The sequence below is a fragment of the Oncorhynchus clarkii genome, chromosome 9, assembly GCF_045791955.1.
Source record: "Oncorhynchus clarkii lewisi isolate Uvic-CL-2024 chromosome 9, UVic_Ocla_1.0, whole genome shotgun sequence".
Taxonomy (NCBI): domain Eukaryota; kingdom Metazoa; phylum Chordata; class Actinopteri; order Salmoniformes; family Salmonidae; genus Oncorhynchus; species Oncorhynchus clarkii.
Genome location: NC_092155.1, coordinates 51,472,566 through 51,495,322, shown reverse-complemented (window position 1 = coordinate 51,495,322; position 22,757 = coordinate 51,472,566). Strand labels below are relative to the sequence as shown.

The 22,757-nt window shown below is 42.3% G+C and overlaps 1 protein-coding gene across 4 annotated transcripts; it reads right to left on the bottom strand.

Moving 5' to 3' along the window:
• Positions 1-964: 964 nt before the first annotated feature.
• On the bottom strand, positions 965-22,415 carry LOC139416508 (PHD finger protein 20, b). Of its 4 annotated transcripts, none has more exons than XM_071165191.1 (19): positions 22,269-22,415; positions 16,571-16,675; positions 16,286-16,457; positions 11,369-11,453; positions 11,187-11,263; positions 10,704-11,100; positions 10,349-10,426; positions 10,132-10,254; positions 9,749-9,808; positions 9,410-9,658; positions 5,607-5,744; positions 5,409-5,492; positions 5,028-5,174; positions 4,570-4,739; positions 4,336-4,435; positions 4,051-4,246; positions 3,453-3,915; positions 3,091-3,301; positions 965-2,915 (listed from the first exon to the last, which is right to left on the bottom strand). In XM_071165191.1, exons 2-19 carry the CDS (start codon positions 16,654-16,656, stop codon positions 2,776-2,778), a joined length of 2,976 nt encoding a protein of 991 aa, XP_071021292.1. In that variant the 5' UTR covers positions 16,657-16,675; positions 22,269-22,415; the 3' UTR covers positions 965-2,775. The 4 variants fall into 4 exon arrangements, with proteins under 4 accessions (XP_071021292.1, XP_071021291.1, XP_071021295.1 ...); XM_071165190.1 differs by having other exon boundaries at positions 10,343-10,426; positions 22,269-22,414; XM_071165194.1 differs by lacking the exon at positions 5,028-5,174.
• Between the last annotated feature and the right edge of the window lie 342 nt (positions 22,416-22,757).

Here is a 22,757-nt window from a genome sequence, read left to right as displayed (position 1 = left end):
ATGTGGACACCTGCGCCATCAAACAGCTCATTCCAAAATCATGGGCATTAATAGGGGGTTGATCCCCCTTTGCTGCGCTAACAGCCTCCATTGTTCTGGGAAAGCTTTCCATTACATGTTGGAACATTGCTGCAGGGACTTGCTTCCATTCAGCCACAAGAGCATTCATGATGTTGGGTGATTAGACCTGGCTTACAGTCGGCATTCCAATTCATCCCAAAAGGTGTTCGATGGGTTTGAGGTCAGGGCCCTGTGCAGGCCAGTCAAGTTGCTCCACTCGACAAACCATTTGTCTAAACCTTGCTTCGTACACAAGGGCATTGTAATGCTTAAACAGGAAAAAGCCTTAGCCAAACTGTTGCCAAAGTTGGAAGCACAGAATCATCTAGAATGTCATAGTATGCTGTAGCATTAAGATTTCCCTTCACTGAAACTAAGGGGCCTAGCCCGAACCATGAAAAACAGCCCCAGACTATTATTCATCCACCAAACTTTACAGTTGGCACTATGCATTGGGGCAAGTAGCGTTCTCCTGGCATCCGCCAAAGCCAGATTAATCCATCGGACTGCCAGATGACAGAGAACACAGAGTCCAATGGCGGTGAGCTTTACACTACTTCAGCTGATGCTTGGCATTGCACATGGTGATCTTAGGCTTGTGTGCGGCTACAATTGAACCAAAGAGCTCTAGCAGGGCAGAAATTTGACACACTCACTTGTTGGAAAGGTGGCATCCTATGACGATGTCACTTTGAAGGCCACTAAGCTCTTCAGCAAGGCCATTCTACTGCCAATGTTTGTCTATGGAGATTGTATGGCTGTATACTCGATTTAAATGCACCAACGGGTGTGTCTGAAATTGCCAAATCCACTAATTTGAAGGGGTGTCCACATACTTTTGTATATAGTGTATTAGTCTGATTCATTCACCACATTTCAAGAGTAACATACAGATTACAGGTAATTTAGATAAAGCTGGTTTATTTTCTTGCATGGAAATCTGAAATAATTATTTCTTAAACAAACCCTTATAAAAAGATTGCAGTTCCAGTGCAGTACAACTGCAGTATGCTGCGTCCAAAATACCACAGTTGACTGGAGTTACTGCACCATTCTAGTGTTGGGACTCTGGGTAAAGCTAAATCTCAGTACTCTTGAAAAACAACAAACAAAAAACACATACATTGATAAGTCTGACACTGTATGCCAACATACAGCTGAAATAAAATATTAACCATTCAAACAAACAGTAAGGGACAACAAAGAATTCTGAAATGGGTCAAAATAAAGTCAGATGTCCAATACCCATTTCTCATGCAAAGATAAAGAATTCATACATGTATAATTCATATCTATAGGCTACGTAGAGGTTATTTTATTTTTTAAATCGAGCAATAGTGCGTAAGTTTGCGCAAGGTGCCAATTTAGGCTACTGTTTGGGGGAGAAAAAGAAAGAAATCTACAAAACATTAGGCATTCAATAGGCCTAAATGTTCAAGAAATACATCAAGAAATGTTTAACAAAAATGTAATTGTTCAAGAGAAAAAGGGACCTACACATTTTTCTATATTTACAGGTTGCGGGTCTCAGATTTTCTCTTTACCACAGTCGGGTGGTTACAGATGGGTTATTAGCAATTGCGGATGAGTCATTAGAAATTGCGGGTGAACAAAAAAGCTGACCCATCAGTCACTAGTGTACAGGCCATGTACTGCGTATTGCAGTACTAAATATACTGTGACAGTCCTATACTCTATGCACCTTGTGCCGTACACATTACTTACTGTGTGACAAAGAAAAAAAATGCAAAATCATGAATTAAATTCTGAATCACAATAAATATAAAGACAAGAGCACAGTGCCCACATGGAAAAACATGAAATAAGTTCTGGATACTTAACCAGTAAGATTGACTTCTCTAACATACAAAAAACCAAACATCACAACTAAATATCTAAAAATCTGAGAAATATTACAATTTACAAAATCTAGTTTGCCAACATTGAGGCTTTTGCAAACAATGTACTTTAAAGAATAACTCGTACTGTACTACATCAATATTTATGAGGAAGGGAACATTTATTAACTTCAAGAACATTCTGGACTAGACAGGACAATATTTATTTGCAAATATGAAAATAGTTTCCCTCCCTTTAAAAAGGAACTTTCGCTCTTTTTCAATACTTATTTTATGATCTTAAAACACATCATTAAGCTATTTTTAAAAATATGCATTTAACTGCAACCCTGATCCAAAATATGCATTTAACTGCAACCCTGATCCAAAATATGCATTTGAAACTTGAAAATATCTACATCAAATCCTATTTGCTTACATTGAACAAACATTGGTATGGTAACACAAATCTTAATAGAATTACAGTAGAATGAAGCCTATAGTGGCCTACATTTCAACCTTATTTGAACCTTTTAGCAAAGTCATTCATCGACTTTAATCAAAAAAGCAGATAGATTATTTTAGCAAAAACAAAGCAAGTATTAATACTTTTTTACAAGAACTACATTATTAGGAGGGGTTAACTTACAATCAAAAGCGCTGAACATGGTTATGTTCTTATTTTTCAGAAAAGTAGTCCAATCTATCCTGTATCATTGTTGCAAGATACCATACATTTTAGATGGTTGATTCTAGAATGATCAGTAGTAGCAGGTTCTGTCCCTGTAACCTACTAAACAACCGCTTGTACCGTAGCATTGCTTGCTTACGCCCTGCTGTCTGTGGTGAAGTGCTGAGCTCAGTGGCGCCCTCATGTTTAGGAGGAGCAGAGGGAGATCTGCTGCACCGTGCCCAGGTCTGTGAGCATCTGTCTGATACGGTGTTTGAGCTGAGGCAGCCGGGTCAACGGGTCAGGAGGCTCCAGTTCCCCTGTGTAGTCAAGCCAACTCTCCAACACTGCAGATAAATCATCAGAAGGAGAAGGAGGTAGAAGAAAAGAAAAGGGGAGAGACCGAAAGAGCGAGAAATAAGAGTTCCATCAACCTTACATCCATGAGAAATGTATCTTTCCTCGACAGGATTTTTTTTGAGTATCTTTATAAATGAAGAATCTGTGTGGCGTAAGTCTCACCATCGAGCTCTTTCTCAATGAGGTCCATCCTGTGTGTGACTTGGTTCTGCATGGCCTCTATGTGATCCAAAAGGTTGATCTGCCACTGCTGATGCAGCACATTGTCTTTTTCTGGGTCTGGCTTTATGTCTGGGCTGGGCTCAGCCTCTTCAGTCTTCACCTCTACTTCACTCTCCCTACCCACATACAGCTTCTTATATAAATCAAGACCCTGGAAAAAGAACAAAACATGCCATCTAAGTCAAATGGAAACTGGTTTGTCATAAATCCATCTATTTTAGCTTACAGCTAGCATCACTTCACCACTTGTTTCACCATAAGTATCTCACTACTGACAATCATTTTAGAGAAAGAGTACAGACCTTGTCTGGTTGTAGGGTAATGGGGTGAATCTTGGCCCGGTCCTGCAGCAGGGAGCTGGGGTACAGTTTGGCTCTGTCTGGGTCCAGTGGGCCACCATAGCGTTGCTCCTGTTCAAGCAGGTTCTCTGTGCTCCTCAGACTGTCCTCCAGCTCAGAGCCTCCCCGTGTCTCCACCACCAGCCTCTGCTCCACCGCTGGGTAGTACGCTCGCGGTTTCTGGTAGCAGTGCTCACTGCTGATGTAGGAAGCGTTCGAGTCCTGGAAGGATGTTGGGCTCATCTGAACCCTTTTGGCCTTCTCAGAGAGGGCGGAGACTGACATTGCCTTTAGCGCTTCGCCCCCCTCTCGGTCGTTGGCTGCAGGTGAAGGGGTCCTGCTGGTTGCCATACTGCAGCTCATACCAAGCTTCTCCTCCTGCTTCCAGGGCTGGCGCCACAGCTTCAGGTCAGAGTGCGTCTGAGTCCTGTAGAGGACGATAGAGCGAGGTGAGGGCTAATTCACAGCCACTGAAGATGGATCATCCAAGAACCAATCACACCCAAAATGGTGAAACATTACATATATGGGAAGTATTTGCAGTAACTTCCATTGTACTCACTGGAGGATGCTCATCTTAAGCTGCAGGCCATTGAGCACTTCAAAGACATGGTGAACATCACCCAGAAGCTGGTGAGTGGCCATTAACTTCTTCCTGTTCTGGTGGGAGTAGTTCTCATCCAGGAAAGACAGGCCATACATGTGACCACTGCTCAGCCAATCCCTGTCGTACCAGTAACGCTGGCTCGGTCTCTGGGCTGAGAGAACAGGCAAGATACACGTTCATGTACACTGTCAAAGACCGGAAACCCATTGGCGATCTAATACTATATTGAGGTGTGATTACCTGGTGGGTCTCTGCAAATGTAGCAGCTATAAGTGTCAGGCACATTGTGCTCAAAGAGGCCCATGCAGGTGCCATGCTGCCAGCACAGACATTCATCACACTAGGAAAGGGACAGGACATTGTCACTTCACATATGATTATGCAATGGAAAAAACACGTGAAAAACAAAAAGCAACAAAACAGTGTTGTGTTAAAGGTTCTTCTGTGACTAACGTGAGTCTCGGTGAGCTTCACCTGAATCATGAAATCATTCTCCTCCTCCACCTCACAGATACAGCGCACTGTGTCAGAGCCTTTGGTCACCATGGATACATTCTGTTCCGACATGGGAGTGGTCACATCCAGCTCCGCCTCCATGTACTCATCACTCCACTCAGCACTGACTGTGGACCAATCACTTTCATCTATTCAGAGGATCGAAAGCAAAACCATGTTTACTTGACATAATTGTCTGATTTTGAGTGGACCGAAAAACAAATATGCCAAGCATTTGTAGTTTGACAATCAGGCTAACATTTTAAAATATTTTAAATTAGCTGATTATTATAGGACAACACTAGGGCCCTAAAACATGATGATACCACTTCAAGCCTGAGTGGAGAGGAATGAGGATTGTGAATAATAGCTAACCTGAATAAAGCAAAAAGGACAGAGTGAGGAGTATAAAGAAGATGTAAGGTCTTGGTACCCACCGTCTTCTTGCACCTGATCTGTGATGTGTTCTGGACTTGAGTCGTAAGATAACTTGTGTTTGTGCAAGAGGGAGAATTTGGATACCAGATTGGACTGAGTAGAGTTAAATAAGGAGATGCCTATGTTCTCCTCACCATTCGTATTCTCTGTCAGGGGGGAAAGCACATGCAGGTTTGAGACTGGGTCAGTACATTCAAAGCTCATGTGGAATACTGAATCATCTGGAACATTAACTGAGAATTACAAACCAAATATATATTTTGTTAGAATGTGGCCAGCTTTCTAAAGGCAGATAGATTTAGGCAAATCAGATTCCACTAAAGAAGTACTATCAACTGATAAAGGCTCCAGACACACTCATTCTGTCAACAACATTTTACCTGACTTGGACCTCCCCGTCTTCTTCCTTTTCTTCTGTTTATTGAGGAGGAAGTCTCTTTCAGTCTTCCCTCTAATCTTTTCCCCTGAAGTAAACAAAAGAACTGAGTAAGCAAAGCAGGGATATAAAAAGTAGTTCAACATCCAAGATATTCTCAGTCAAGAACGATGGTAAAATCGGAGATAAAAATGTCCCTCACCCGTTTCACTGGCGCTCCATTCTCTTTCTTCATGGGGTCTGCTGTTGGTTTGCTGGTTCTCCTTCCGTTTCTCACTCAGTGATCTCCGACGATGACGGTTCATCCCATTAGCAGCCTGCCTGTCACCCAGGGGAGAGTCTGTGGTACAGTGGAGCAATGCACAAAGATAAAATGTGATGCATCTATTGTTCATGGATGGATATACAGCACACAAGCAACTGGGTCAGTTAATAACGTACAGTTGAAGTCGGAAGATTACATACACCTTAGCCAAATACATTTAAACTCCGTTGTTCACAATTCCTGACATTTAATCCTAGTAAAAATTCCCTGCCTTAGGTCCGTTAGGATCACCACTTTATTTTAAGAATGTGAAATGTCAGAATAACAGCAGAGAGAATGCTTTATTTCAGCTTTTATTTCTTTCATCACATTCCCAGTGGGCAGAAGTTTACATACACTCAATTAGTATTTGGGAGCATTGTCTTTAAATTGTTGAACTTGGGTCAACATTTCAGGTAGCCTTCCACAAGCTTCCCACCATAAATTGGGTGTATTTTGGCCCATTCCACCTGACAGAGCTGGTGTAACTGACTCCTTGCTCACACACGCTTTTTCAGTTCTGCCCACAAATTTTCTATAGGATTGAGGTCAGGGCTTTGTGATGGCCACTCCAATACCTTGACTTGTCCTTAAGCCATTTTGCCACAACTTTGGAAGTATGCTTGGGGTCATTGTTCATTTGGAAGACCCATTTGCGACTAAGCTTTAACTTCCTGACTGATGTCTTGAGATGTTGCTTCAATATATCCACATCATTTTCCTCCCTCATTGAAACCATCTATTTTGTAAAGTACACCAGTCCCTCCTGCAGCAAAGCGCTTCACGGATGCGATGGTGTTCTTCAGCTTGCAAGCCTCCCCCTTTTCCCTCCAAACATAACGATGGTCATTATGGCCAAACAGTTCTATTTTTGTTTCATCAGACCAGTTTCTCCAAAAAAGTACAATTTTTGTCCTCATGTGCAGTTGCAAACTGTAGTCTGGCTTTTTTATGGCAGTTTTGGAGCAGTGGCTTCTTCCTTGCTGAGCAGCCTTTCAGGTGATGTCGATATAGGACTCGTTTTACTGTGGATATAGATACTTTTGTACCCGTTTCCTCCAGCATCTTTACAAGGTCCTTTGCTGTTGTTCTGGGATTGATTAGCATTTTTCACACCAAAGTACATTAATCTCTAGGAGACAGAATGCATCTCCTTCCTGAGCAGTATGATGGCTGTGTGGTCCCATGGTGTTGTTTGTACAGATGAACATGGCGCTTGGAAATTGCTCCCAAGGATGAACCAGACTTGGAGGTCTACAATTTTTTTTCTGAGGTATTGGCTGATTTCTTTAGATTTTTCCATGATGTCAAGCAAAGAGGCAGAGTTTGAAGGTAGGCCTTGAAATACATCCACAGGTACACCTCCAATTGACTCAAATGATGTCAATTAGCCTATCAGAAGCTTCTAAAGCCATGACATCATTTTCTGGGATTGTCCAAGCTGTTTAACCTCTTGGATCTCTAGGGGCGCTATTTCATTTTTGGATAAAAAACGTTCCCGTTTTAAGCGCAATATTTTGTCACGAAAAGATGCTCGACTATGCATATTATTGACCGTTTTGGAAAGAAAACACTCTGAAGTTTCAGAATCTGCAAAGAGATTGTCTGTAAGTGCCCCAGAACTCATTCTACAGGCGAAACCAAGATGATACGTCAACCAGGAAATGAGCAGAATCTCTGAAGCTCTGTTTTCCATTGTCTCCTTATATGGCTGTGATTGCGCAAGGAATGAGCCTACACTTTCTGTCGTTTCCCCAAGGTGTTTGCAGCATTGTGACGTATTTGTAGGCATATCATTGGAAGATTGACCATAAGAGACTACATTTTCCAAGTGTCCGCCTGGTGTCCCTGCGTCGAAATTGGAGCGCAAAGCCAAGTGCAATTATTTTTCCATTTGAGAGCAAGGAGAAACCAGGCTTCCACGAAGGATATATCATCGAAGAGATATGTGGAAAAACACCTTGAGGATTGATTCTAAACCACGTTTGCCATGTTTCAGTCGATATTATGGAGTTAATTTGGAAAAAAGTTCGCGTTTTGAGGGCTGAATTGTTATTATTTATTTTTTATTTTTTTTTGGTAGCCAAATGTGATGTACAAAACGGAGCTATTTCTAATACACAAAGAATCTTTTTGGAAAAACTGAGCATCTGCTATCTAACTGAGAGTCTCCTCATTGAAAACATCAGAAGTTCTTCAAAGGTAAGTTATTTTATTTGAAGGCTTTACTTGTTTTTGTGATAGTTGCCTGCTAAATGCTAACGCTAATGCTAACGCTAAATGCTACACTAGCTAGCTACTGTTACACAAATGATTGTTTTCCTATGGTTGAAAAGCATATTTTGAAAATCTGAGATGACAGTGTTGTTAACAAAAGGCTAAGCTTGAGAGATAGCATATTCATTTCATTTCATTTGCGATTTTCATGAATAGTTAACGTTGCGTTATGGTAATGAGCTTAGGTCTATAAATAGAATCCCGGATCCGGGTTTGGTCGTCGCAACAGGTTAAAGGCACAGTCGATTTATTGTATGTAAATTTCAGGCCCACTGGATTTGTGATACAGTGAATTATAAATTAAATAATCTGTCTGCAAACAATTGTTGGAAAATTACTTGTGTCATGCGCAAAGTAGATGTCCTAACAGACTTGCCAAAACTATAGTTTGTTAACCTGTTGCGACTATAGGGGCAGTATTTTCATTTTTTGGGAAAAAAATGTTCCCGTTTTCAACGGGATATTTTATCAGGACAAGATGCTAGAATATGCATATAATTGACAGCTTAGGATAGAAAACACTTAATATCTTTACAGTTTTGGAAACGTTGTCTGTAAGTATAACAGAACTGATGTTGCAGGCAAAAGCCTGAGAAAAATCCAATCCGGAAGTGCCCCATATTTTGAAAGCGCTGCGTGCCAATGACTCCCTATTGAGCTGTGAATGTACCATCAACGAGCTTACGCTTTCTACGTATTCCCCAAGGTGTCTATAGCATTGTGACGTAGTTTTACGCATTTATGTTGAAGAATACCCGTAGGGGGCTACATTGTGCAAGTGGTCACATGATGCCCCCGGAGAAAATCTTGCGTAAAGTACAGAGGTAGCCATTATTCCAATCGCTTCTACTGAGAAACCAATTGTCCCGGTTGATATATGAGCTATTTCGCCTACAAAAATAATATTTAGGGAAAAAATGAACTTTGGCTATCTACCTGGGAGTCTCGTGAGTGAAAACATCTGAAGTTCAAAGGTAAACGATTTAATTTGATTGCTTTTCTGATTTTTGTGACAAGGTTGCCTGCTGCTAGCAGGGCATAATGCTATGCTAGGCTATCGATAAACTTACACAAATGCTTGTCTAGCTTTAGCTGCAAAGCATATTTTGAAAATCTGAGATGACAGGGTGATTAACAAAAGGCTAAGCTGTGTTCCAATATATTTCACTTGTGATTTTTCATGAATAGGAATATTTTCTAGGAAGATTTATGTCCGTTGCGTTATGCTAATTAGTGTCAGGCGATGATTACGCTCCCGGACCCGGGTTTTGAGAGTCACAAGATTAACAAGAAATTTGTGGAGTGGTTGAAAAACCGAGTTAAGGACCCCAACCTAAGTGTATGTAAATTTCTGACTTCAACTGTAACTGTAGTATGATTGAGCTCAGGTTTGTTGATCCATGGGGCGGAGTGCTACTACTCACGTATAGAACCTGACATGGTGCGTCTCCTCCTGGGTGTCTCCTGAGAGCCAACCTGCTTCTCTGAGGCCCGGGTTTGCATGCTGCCCTCAGAGGCGTGCTCGCTGTCTGCATGGTAGTACTTGACGTGGTAGTGCAGGAGAGAGGCCTTCCGGAAGGACTTCAGACAGCCAGGGGCCTTGCACTTGAAGGGGTTGTGGTCCAGTTCAATGGAGAGGATTGGGGGCGGCTGGTTTTTGATGACTCGATACACTAAGGTAGAGATACAAGGAACAACATGTCATTTAATGGAAGTTGTGTGTGTGTGTGTGTGTGTGTGTGTGAGAATGAGGCTGTACTCACATGGCTCTCTGCTGTACTTGTGGGTGGTAGGCAGATGGACTTGGCGTTTCAGTATTGATTCTGTAAAGAAACACACAATAGATCAACTGTAGCTTTTTTTGGCACGGAGTTGACAGATCCCGAAATAAATTTAATCTCATATCTCAATGTAAGAGCTGGGCCTGTATTCATAAAGCTACTCAGTCCGAGTGCTGAACTAGGATCAGGTCCCCCCCCCCTTTCCAAGTTCTGTTACTCATTATTATCTAAAAAGCTAAATGTATCCTATACCAGCACTCCTACCCGTATTCATATAGGCAGAAGTTGTTAGGACAGCTCAAGAAGTCTTCGAAACACCTGCTGATTGTCTTATTTATGAGCATATTCATCGCCATCTTATTTACCTATATCTGATGGGGCTTCGATACCAGCGTCTGTGGGTGTCTGGGTGTTTGTCTGGTCTGGAGTTAATGCTGGGGACGCTGGGACGGAATCTGATCCTGCTTGCTGAGACTGGCTGTTTCTATCTGGAGAGGGAAGGGCAGGAGTTATAAACAAAGGACATAGGGCTTTGAATGTCAGTAACACACAACAAGTCATAGATTAGATGCAGACCCTTACTTGTGTCTGGCCTTCTCCTCTTTGGTGGTGGCATCTGTACAAGAGACACCCTCCTCTTCCTCAATTCACGTTGACTTTCTGTAAAGAACAAGAACCGAAAGGTCAGTGAGACGGACTTCATTCACTTAACCATCAAGCAACAAGTTACTGAACCGGTCCTAATACGCTCTAACGATTCAATTTAACTTTCTGGTTCATCACAAAAGCGAAGCCATAAGCCAAGCTATCATCTTTCCTTCCCCGTTAGGACTTGAGCACAACCATGGGACACTTTCAATTTCAATCTAATGATTCTGAAATGTTTAAAAGAGTTTTCCATTGTTTCACTATCAAAGGCTTACAGTAGCTTACATACCTTCAGAGGGTCGGTACCGGTTCCCCCTGGGCAGCTGGGGACTCTGTCCCGATGCACACTCTTCTTTCTTCTCCCCCTGTTGTTTGGTACTGTGCATCACTCGCTCCCCTTCTACATTCACATCTTCCGATTTAGTTTGGACAACCTGCCCATCTTCTCTCTTCCCTCCTCCTGCCCCCTTTTCTCCGTTTAGGCTCCCTTTCTGTCCACAGGTCTCAAAGTTGCCATTCAGCGTTTTTTCCTCTCCGTCTTCTCTTCTCTCCTTTTCCTCTCCATTGCTCTCTCCATCCAGGTCTGAAGAGCTGCTTTTGGATTCATCGCTCAGGGCTTTCCCGTTCTCCTCTTTCCCACTGCTCTGCTCACTTTGAGTTCTGTCCCTCTCCCTGGCCTTCCCATTCTATTCACATTGAGACATAAAACTGTAAGGTAACCCCATCAACCATCCTCTCACACCATGAACTAACAATCACATGGAGCTCTCACCTCTTTCTTATATGGCTTTACTTTGTTTTGCTTAAGAGTCTTGACAACTCCATCGAAAAACTTCACAGTGTAGGAAGCTGAAGAGAGAACAAATGTGGTCAGAATATTTACCCAATGTAACTAGAATGCAATGCATTTCTGATTAAACATTTGATTCTATCCAGTGGAAGTGTAGGACCCACCATCTCTTTTGACTTCCTGAACCTTAGCAGGATAGTAGCGGCAGTCTACCCAACAGGCCAAGACTTTCTCATTCACCCGAAACACCTGGAAGGGAAAAAAAAAGTTAAACACTAATCTGATTTTCAAAGTCATGGAAGTTCAACCAGACTCTGTGGTTGTTGTTTAATCTTAGGCTTTCTGCGTTAACGTCGGATATCGTCTAGGGCAGGTATTCCCAAATGCCGTCGGGGGTACACCAAGTAATTACATTTTTGTTTTAATCTACATGTAATTGTGTGTAATTTTTTTTTATTTAAAAAAAAAAATCATTTTCAAACAGTACATTTATAATTTTCCAACAAGGCTATACATTTGGGTGAAGTCCCCCCTTCTCAGCAAAATAATAATGTCAAATACAGGTAGCCTTGTCAAATAATTAACATCCAAATCACATTAACTGTTACTCTCTCAGGGGAAACCTTCACTCTTGCGCAGACAATTAGAAACATGACAATTTGAAAAATAAGCCACGGGAGTTTGAGCGAGATTTTAAGACGACTCTTGAGTAGTAAGCAACATATACCATTAATAAGAAGGGGCTGGAAGCGTCTTATAATGTGAGCTACTGAGTGGCTAGGACAGGCAAGCCCCATACCATTATTATTTTTATTTTTTATTTTTTATTTTACCTTTATTTTACTAGGCAAGTCAGTTAAGAACAAATTCTTATTTTCAATGACGGCCTAGGAACAGTGGGTTAACTGCCTGTTCAGGGGCAGAACGACAGATTTTGTACCTTGTCAGCTCTGGGATTTGAACTTGCAACCTTTCGGTTACAAGTCCAATGCTCTAACCACTAGGCTACCCTGCCGCCCCTTATGGAGGACTTCATTCTTCCTGCTGCCAGGAAGAGGCCCAAAAACTATACAGACTATGCCTTCATCAAACACTGTTTCACAACGCATCAGTGACATGGCAGTAGATGTTTTGAAACAATTACTGCTTCACATACAAGCCAGTAAATGATATGGGTTACAGCTGGGTGAGACAGACGTGGCGGGCCTGACACATCTCCTGGTATATGTACATTACGTTTATGGGAGGGGGGGGGGGGGGTCAATTAAGGAAGACATCCTCTTCTGCAAACCAGGACAACATGAATGGATATTTTTAAAGTACTGGACAGCTTTGTGACATAAAATGGACTTGTGGTCAAGATGTGTTGGTATCTGTACTGATTGCGCAAAAACCATGACAGGGAGACATAGTAGAGTTGTAAAGCGCGTGCAAGCAGTTGCTCTCGACATCACTTGGGTACACTGCAGCATCCCACAGAGGCTCTTGCTGCCAAGGGAATGCCTGACTGCTTGAAAGACGTTTTGGAAACTACAGTACACTACATTAAAATGGTTAACTTTTTAAAAGCAAGGCCCCTGAACTCTCGTATATTTTCTGCATTTTGCAATGATATGGGCAGCGACCATGTAACACTTTTACAATATACGCTGGTTATCAAGAGGCAAAGTATTTTGAATTGAGAAACGAGCTTAAAGTTCCCTTTACTGACCATAATTCACTTGTCTGACAGCTTGCATGATGACAAGTTTCTCAGACAACTGGCTTAAATGGGTGATGTTTTTTCTTCGCCTGAATGATCGGAATCTAGGATTACAGGGACTCTCCGCAACTATATTCAATGTGCAGGACAAAATTAAGGCTATAATAAAGAAGTTGGAGCGGTTTTCTGTCTGCATTAACAAGGACAACAGACAGGTCTTTCCATCATTGTATGATTTTGTGTGTGCAAATGAACAAGCTTACGGACAATGTCAAATGTGATATAGTGACGCACCTAAGTGAGCTGGGTGCTCAATTACGCAGGTACTTTCCCAAAATGGACGACAAACTGGATTCGTTATCCCTTTCATGCCCTGCCTCCAGTCAACTTGCCGATTTCTGAACAAGAGAGCCTCATCGAAATTGAAACAAGCAGTTCTGTGAATTTAAATCAGAAGCCACTGCCAGATTTCTGGATAGGGCTGAGCTCACAGTTTCTTGCCTTGGCAAATCGCGCTGTTAACCTGTTTGGGATAGGGGGCAGCATTTTCACATTTGGATGAAAAGCGTGCCCAGAGTAAACTGCCTGCTACTGCAAGTACCAGTTGCTAATACACTGCTCAAAAAAATAAAAGGGAACACTTAAACAACAATGTAACTCCAAGTCAATCACACTTCTGTGAAATCAAACTGTCCACTTAGGAAGCAACACTGATTGACAATAAATGTCACATGCTGTTGTGCAAATGGAATAGACAAAGGGTGGAAATTATGGGCAATTAGCAAGACACCCCCAATAAAGGAGTGGTTCTGCAGGTGGGGACCACAGACCACTTCTCAGTTCCTATGCTTCCTGGCTGATGTTTTGGTCACTTTTGAATGCTGGCGGTGCTTTCACTCTAGTGGTAGCATGAGACGGAGTCTACAACCCACACAAGTGGCTCAGGTAGTGCAGCTCATCAAGGATGGCACATGAATGCAAGCTGTGGCAAGAAGGTTTGCTGTGTCTCAGCGTAGTGTCCAGAGCATGGAGGCGCTACCAGGAGACAGGCCAGTACATCAGGAGACGTGGAGGAGGCCGTAGGAGGGCAACAACCCAGCAGCAGGACTGCTACCTCCGCCTTTGTGCAAGGAGGAGCAGGAGGAGCACTTGCCAGAGCCCTGCAAAATGACCTCCAGCAGGCCACAAATGTGCATGTGTCTGCTCAAACGGTCAGAAACAGACTCCATGAGGGTGGTATGAGGGCCCGACGTCCACAGATGGGGGTTGTGCTTACAGCCCAACACCATGCAGGACGTTTTTCATTTGCCAGAGATCACCAAGATTGGCAAATTCGCCACTGGCGCCCTGTGCTCTTCACAGATGAAAGCAGGTTCACACTGAGCACATGTGACAGACGTGACGGTCTGGAGACGCCGTGGAGAACGTTCTGCAGCCTGCAACATCCTCCAGCATGATCGGTTTGGCGGTGGGTCAGTCATGATGTGGGGTGGCATTTCTTTGGGGGGGTCGCCAGAGGTAGCCTGACTGCCATTAGGTACCGAGATGAGATCCTCAGACCCCTTGTGAGACCATATGCTGGTGCGGTTGGCCCTGGGTTCCTCCTAATGCAAGACAATGCTAGACCTCATGTGGCTGGAGTGTGTCAGCAGTTCCTGCAAGAGGAAGGCATTGATGCTATGGACTGGCCTGCCTGTTCCCCAAACCTGAATCCAATTGAGCACATCTGGGACATCATGTCTCGCTCCATCCACCAACGCCACGTTGCACCACAGACTGTCCAGGAGTTGGCGGATGCTTTAGTCCAGGTCTGGGAGGTGATCCCTCAGGAGACCATCCGCCACCTCATCAGGAGCATGCCCAGGCGTTGTAGGGAGGTCATACAGGCACGTGGAGGCCACACACACTACGGAGCCTCATTTTGACTTGGATCAGCCTGTAGTGCGGTTTTCCACTTTAATTTTGAGTGTGACTCCAAATCCAGAACTCCATGGGTTGATACATTTGATTTCCATCGAGAATTTGTGTGTGATTTTGTTGTCAGCACATTCAACCATGTAAAGAAAAAAGGATTTAATAAGAATATTTCATTCATTCAGATCTAGGATGTGTTATTTTAGTGTTCCCTATATTCCTTTACATTTCTGAAGACAAAGGAATTCTCTGGTTGGAACATTATTGAAGATTCATGATAAAAGCATCCTAAAGATTGATTTTATACTTCGTTTGACATGTTTCTACGAACTGTAATATAACTTTTTTGACTTTGAACTAAGCGATTGCGCATTAATTACTGGGCTAAACACGTGAACAAAAAGGAGGTATTTGGACATAAATTATTGACTTTACCAAACATTTATTGTGGAACTGGGATTCCGGGGAGTGCATTCTGATGAAGATCAAAGGTAAGTGAATATTTATAATGCTATTTCTGAATTCTGTTGACTCGAACATGGCAGATATCTGTATGGATTGATTTGTTGTCTGAGCGCCGTACTCAGATTATTGCATGGTTTGCTTTTTCCGTAAAGTTTCTTTGAAATCTGACAGTGGTTGCATTAAGAAGAAGTATATCTCTAATTCTGTGCATAACACTTGTATCTTATATTAAAGTTTATGATTACTATTTCTGTAAATTGATGTGGCTCTGAAAAATCACAGGATGTTTTGGAAGCAAAAGATTACTGAACCAATGTAAACTGAGATTTCTGGATATAAATATGCACTTTATCGAACAAAACATACATGTATTGTGTAACATGAAGTCCTACGAGTGTCATCTGATGAAGATCAAAAGGTTAGTGATTAATTTTTCCTCTTTGGCTGGAAAATGGCTGTGTGTTTTTGTGACTAGGCTCTGACCTAACAATCATATGTGGTGCTTTCGCTGTAAAGCCTTTTTGAAATCGAACACGATGGGTAAATGAACAAAGTTTTTCATTTGGTGTATTGCACTTAATGTATGAAAGTTACATATTTCTACAACATATTTTTGAATTTCGCACGCTGCCCTTTCAGCGGAATGTTGTCAATGGGTTCCGCCATAAGAAGTTAAGACACTGATGCCCTTTGCAACCACATACCTATGTGAGAGTGAGCAAAATTATTGATTATTATTACATTATTATTTGTGCCCTGGTCCTGTAAGAGCGCTTTGTTACTTCCCACAAGCCGGGTTGTGACAAACTCACTAATTCGTATGTTTAATAAATGTATTGTATAGTGTGTGTGGCAGGCTTACAATGATGGCAAAAAAAACAGGTGCTAGAAGGGGTACGGAGCTGGAGGAGGAATGTTTGAAGGGGTACGGGACTATAAAATATTTGGGAACCACTGGTCTTGGGTAACAACATTATGTCAGTGTACTAGTCTCCCTCACCGGGCTGGACCGTTTGTCCTGCAGACCCTCTCTCCTCAACTGGATCCTGTCCAGGGGCCTCAAGTAGGGGCTGGTCCAGTCAAACCACTCGTCATAGCGGTGGCTCCACTGACGGTAGTGGATCAGAACCTTCTCGTCCTCATAGTCTATCTTCTCTATGCTGGCCTGGTACCTGAGCAGTAGAGAGTTAGGATGTTCAATAAGACTGATAATGGTAGACAAGAACAATAGGACATGAACATTAGAAACCTGGCCAGACAGTAATCAGATGGAAATTACACTGACCAGTTCTTCAGGTTGTCGCGAGCCTCCAGCTGTGCTCCCACCTCAAAGGTGATCCCTCTTCTGTCGGGAGGAGTCTTAGTCATCATGGGCACATTCAAGGCCTACCTGTAAAACAGCAGAAGAACATCAAAAACAAGAGACTAGCATTATGTCAAATCTCCACATGAACTGGCCATGACAACTGCAGGAAGCGCATTGCCACACATCACATTGTATAATTTCAACGGGAAAACAAAAACAGTCTGGAGTTATGAAGACATCCCATCTTTGAAGCACCATTTGCTGACATCATGTCTGTCTGTCTGTTGATCATCCAAGTCACTAGGGCCAATTCAGAAATCAACAGGTCTGACTAATGGTTGAAATCAGTTCTGCATGTACTGCCATCCAGCACCCCAATCTAGCAGAGCAGCCATCTCCCTGGTCCTTCAGTCCCAGTAAACCTGCTGACTGGTGTCTCGTAATTACATAGCACTTCTAATAGTGATGGAACAATTCGCCAATACGCAGCGGTCCAGGATTAACATTAGCTGGCTAGCGGAGCTGGAGGCTGGTTCAACATGTTGACTTTATTTGGACTCATTATTTGATGTAATTATTTAGTAGCGTATTATTTTTTTAAAATATGGTATCGTTTTCACTGTTTGAACCCATGAATTTGCAGCAATCTTCGGACTACCTAAAGTTTCAACGATATTTAAATAGAGGTATGTTGAAGTTAACGTGATTAGTAGAGATTGATGTTGCTAGCTTTTGGGGTGATTAACGTTAATCACTTAATGTGTCCATTTCCCTAAACCACTTTTGTTTTCCAGTTTGGCTTCACACCTTCAAGTGTAATTTCTCTTGACTATATCGTCTTTAATTTTTTTCTACTTTTTAATTGTTTTGTTTGGATACCGTGATTGGAATAGATTTTATTCAGTCCCGGTACTAGGAGAAGTTCCTGAAGTTCCAAAACAAATATGGATGAGAGTTGAGTAGTCAACTAGACGTTAGCTAGCCGGTTAGCTGCATCTTTAGCACCCAGTTGCACACTGCTGTATAGGCCCTTCCTCGACTTCCGTAAAGGAAAGCACTCTTTGTGGGGGAGCCTGTAGACCAGAAGGAGAGCTGATCAACATTGAAAGTAAGTTGCAGGGTGGCAGGATAGATCAGAATTGAGGGTATGCCCTACAAGTACAATTCCCTCTGGACATCTGCAAATGCTTTTCTTCGCTGATTTGTGAAGGCACTGTAGTCCGCATAACAAGGTATGGTTCTCCAGGCATCTTGAATGGGCGCATTCATTCTTGCTTCACAGGGTCCTTGTAGAATATTGTTGCGGTCTTGGTATCTGAAAACATTGAAGGGTGGGGGTGGGTTGTCCTTTGCATTTTAGTTGTAAACCCGCTCCATTTGAATCGGAATAGTACCAAGTGACGGAATCCATTTGGGAAGGATTTATTGCAGGAAAGCAATTGCATCACCTCCCTCCCGGTTTGTAGCAATCCCAGAGACCCTCACGTTGTGTCTGTGTTGATCCTCAAGCAACGCCATTTTTAACCACATCTTCTCAACTTCCAAAGTGCAGAGGTTCACATCCTTTTTAGACCCCTTGCCTCAGTCTGAATGCAATCCACCTTTTCTATTAGCGCTCGAACTGATCCCATGTGGGTGTCCAACTTATCTTGCAAGGTAGCAACTTGTTCCCTTACTCCTTGAATTGCTGCACCAACAGCACGTTGAACAACCGCCTCCATCCGGTCTTGTTGTTCAGCTAAAGCTAGTGAAATGGCGTTGCTGAAGCCAGCATCAGTAGTAACTTATAGCGTTGAGGTTGCCATTTTGGTAGGCAAACCCATTTGTTTCTTGACCCCAGATATTTCCACCAACTTTTAAACTAGAAAGTATAAATAGTTGAAGTAGATAACCTGAATAAAATATAGAATGAGGAATTGTCAGCAGGAGCTTCAGAGTCTTCTGACTATTACGCTTGTAGGACACGTGACCTTCCCATCACGTGCTTTCGTGTGCAAAATGAGTTGTGTACAGTGCAGTCGGAAAGTATTCAGACACCTTCACTTTTTCACGTTACAGCCTTATTCTGAAATTGATGTTTTTCCCCCCCACTCATTAATCTACACACAATAACCCACAATGACAATGCAAAAACTGGTTTAGAACTTTTTGCAGATTAATAAAAATACAAAAATATTACATTTACATAAGTATTCAGACCCTTTACTTAGTACTTTGTTTTAGCACCTTAGGCTGTAATCGCTGCCAGTCTTAATGGGTATGACACTATAAGCTTGGCACACCTGTATTTGGGGAGTGTCTCCCATTCTTCTCCACAGATCCTCTCAAGTTCTGTCAGGTTGGATGGGAAGCATTGCTGCACAGCTATTTCAGGTCCCTTAAGAGATGTTTGATTGGGTTCAAGTCCGGCCTCTGGCTGGGCCACTCAAGGACATTGAGACTTGCGTTGTCTTGGTTGTGTGCTTAGGTTCGTTGTCCTGTTGTAAGCTGAACCGTCGCTCCAGTCTCAGGTCCTGAGCGCTCTGGATTAGGTTTTTATCAAGGATCTCTCTGTACTTTGCGCCGTTCATCTTTCCACTCGATCCTGATGCTGCCAACACCATGCTTCACTGTAGGGATGGTGCCAGATTTCCTCCAGATGTGACACTTGGCATTCAGGCCAAAGAGTTCAATCTTGGCATCATCAAATCAGAGAATCTTGTTTCTCAGTTTCAGAGTCCTTCAGGTGCCTTTAGGCAAACTCCAAGCAGGCTGTCATGTGCCTTTTAATGAGTATCTTCTGCCTGGCCACTACCAGAAAGGCCTGATTGGTGGAGTGCTGCAGAGACGGTTGTCCTTCTGGAAGGTTTTCCCATCTCCACAGAAGAACTCTGGAGCTCTGCCAGTGACCATCGAGTTCTTGGTCACCTCCCTGACCAAGGCCCTTTCCCCCAATTGCTCAGTTTGGCCGGGTGGCCAGCTCTAGGAAAAGTCTAGGAGGTTCCAAACTTCTTCCATTTAAGAATGGGCACCACTGTGTTCTCTTTAGGACCTTCAATGCTGCAGAAATATTTTGGTACCCTTCCCCAGATCTGTGCCACGACACAACCCTGTCTCGGCACTCTATGGACAATTCCTTCGACCTCATGGCTTGGTTTTTGCTCCGACATGCACTGTCAACTGTGGGACCTTACATAGACAGGAGTGTGCTTTTCCAAAAAATGTCCAATCAATTGAATTTACCACAGGTGGACACCAATCCAGTTGTAGAGACTGCTCAAGGATGATCAATGGAAACAGGATGCACCGAGCTCAATTTTGAGTCTCATAGCAAAGGGCCGGAATACTTATGTAAATAAGGTATTTGCTAAAATGTATAAAAACCTGTTTTCGCTTTGTCATTATGGGGTTCTGTGTGTAGATTGATGAGATTAATCTAATCAATTTTAGATTAAGGCCGTAACATAACAAAATGTGGAAAAAGTATACTGTTATAGAAGGTGAAGTAAAAACCTAAACCGGTCTGTGCATCAATACCGGTAGATACAGTATACTGCCCAGCCCTAGCGCATCGAATCGTACTGAATATTTTCAAACTAAAACTTATCGTTATTGTATGGTACCGGAGCCCATGTCTCTAGATACGCATCTTGAAAGGGAAAGATGCATATTCCTAACTACTACCCCAACAGCAACTTTCTTCTCCAATATTTAACAGAACCACACATCAGGTAAAAGTGCTGATCACAGCTATTCCTCCAAAATAACACAGTACTCCCATGCTATTAGCTAAAGTGTAAATTGACACTGCTTACGCCTTGATCACACCTACAGCGTCATTGCGCAAAATGCTACACAGCATCATCTGGATGTGTGTGCAACAAAAGTTCAACAATCACCTCTTACAACCATTTCTGTCAAGCCGTCTTACGCATATGTTCGATAAATCCAACGTATGCACCACACAGAACGCACCTAATCTGCCTCTGCAATGCAATGCAGCAAGGCAAACGCAGCGTTCCATTGGAAATGAATGTACTTCTGGTGTATCAAAACACAATGACGCTGTCGGTGTGATCAAGGTGTTACTGGGGTTATAAGTAGAACTAAAGCATGCATTTGGCTGCACATGTCAGGCAGCCCAGGACTGCCTGTATAAATGCAGCCTTATTGACTCAATTGAGTCTGGGAATGTCTGTCTGGGCTCAGATGATACTGTCAGCAGAACTAAAACAGCACTTATCTGTTACTCTTCATTTTAGACTCTGAATACCCCCATTCAACTACTGCACCAAATCAAAATCATTTTCATTTCGAAGTCATCAAATCAAATATATTTTCCCAAAGATGCCGACTAGACCTTATTTCAGCAAGAGGAAGATGGTTGTGCAATCAGGCCATAAATTGTGGAGAATGCCAGTTGATCGGCTTCAACCAACAAACAAACAAAACAATCCTCCTCTCTGTCAGCAGGGTAATAGTTTAAACAATCCAATATAATATCTATAATGAAAAGAAAAAGCTACTTGGTTTAATTTGAGCATAAACAATGCTTTCATAATACCCACAGTGGGTCTACTGACTGTTGGATTTCCTTTTTTCAGTGCAACTGACACCTTCAGTTGGAGACCAATACTTATAGCTGATTCTGACACTGATTTGTACATGAATGATGCTTAGCCATTTTAAGCATTGACACGATTTGAATAAAATTAATTTTGAGGAATAGAAAGTAACAACATTCTGCTAGTATTTATAAAGCAGCAAATCACTCCAAAACTGGCCATGATAGGCCTCTGTAGTTTGTTATGACATGCGCAGCATTGAGTGATAGAACAAGCCTGACAAAAGTAACGCAAATGGCGCACAATGAGTTCCAATGTTGTTTACATTCTCAGAAGCTCTAACAAAACTGATTTGATGAGAATAAAAAATACAATTATACAGCGCATTTAAGATGACGTTAAATATAATTTTTTAATACATCTGAGTGTTATCAAAAACAGCGACAGATCAGATTATATAATTATCTGACTCAACAAGCTCGCGGATGAAACGTGCGTGCAACGTCGACAGAACTGCCGCACAACCATTTCCTTTACAAATAACGCTTTCTTCACTAACGTTAACCTCATAACGTAATTATGATGTTAAACAGTCAAAAACATAATTATGTAAAAACAAAAAGCTAGTCCGCGTTTTGCTAATGCAGCTGCCGCCGATGTCGAATAAGCTCATTGGGTAGAAGCTGATGACAGATCCGAAGACAGACATTTCATAGGACGCAGCCGCTGTCAATTAGCTATTTACTTTGCCCGGGCCTTGTAGACCTGCTTCTGCTGTACTGTCTAGTTGCAGAGTAAGCAATTAACCACGGCCCGAGAACACACAGAAAACTCCATATCTGAAGAAGAGTTGCAACATGCCGCAAACAAAAATAAATCAATGCAATTCGATGCTTCACTTGAGTTGATCAACTTTAACGTAAACAAATGGGTTTGCTGTAACTAGCAAACGTTACATTAGCTAACAATACTCCATCATGAAACAGAACATTCCGCACGCGTGCGGACAAGTTTAATATCCACAGAAGAAGCATGTCTGCCACCAAAACACATGTCATTGTAGTTTAACATTTAAATGATACATTGTGTAAGACATGATACATATTGACATTACAAAGAAACTAGACGCTTACCTCGAGCTCCTTGTTGTTTCTTCTCGTGGATGAAGCCTACTTCACTTGCAAGTCCTTCCTTGGAGCAACGTGCTTCGCGGCCAACGCAGTTTGTTTCTCGTCCACACTCCGACAGCGCTGCCTCCGTTACTAAACGGGCGAACCTCTGCGCGTGCGCAACTGCTATTCCCCTCTTCTGCCTCCTAGCTCAAGAACAAGAAGTGGATCTAGAATGTTCGATTTCTTTCTATTATGAAATGTAACTTTTTTTGTAGAGAATTAAGTTGTTTTTTAAAGGGGGTTCACATTGCTTGCTCTCATTATTTTTGTCTCAGAAGCGAGAGAGAAGGAAAATATAGGCTACACAGTGATGATGATTCATACATTTGTTTAGTTTACTTTTCTATTCTATTCCATTTTAATTCCCCTTTGTGCTAAAATATCCCACTGTACTACTGTACAGGCTTTGGTAGATGGCATGATGAACCTATCAAGACCTTAAGAAAAATA

Excerpts from the sequence above, each read along its gene's own strand:
- LOC139416508 (XM_071165190.1), bottom strand. The coding sequence starts at position 16,656 with ATGATGACTAAGACTCCTCCCGACAGAAGAGGGATCACCTTTGAGGTG. Across the intron at positions 16,458-16,570 it reads CGCGACAACCTGAAGAACTG|GTACCAGGCCAGCATAGAGA; the intron begins GTCAGTGTAATT and ends TCTACTGCTCAG. Across the intron at positions 5,493-5,606 it reads ATGGAGCGCCAGTGAAACGG|GGGAAAAGATTAGAGGGAAG; the intron begins GTGAGGGACATT and ends TGTTTACTTCAG.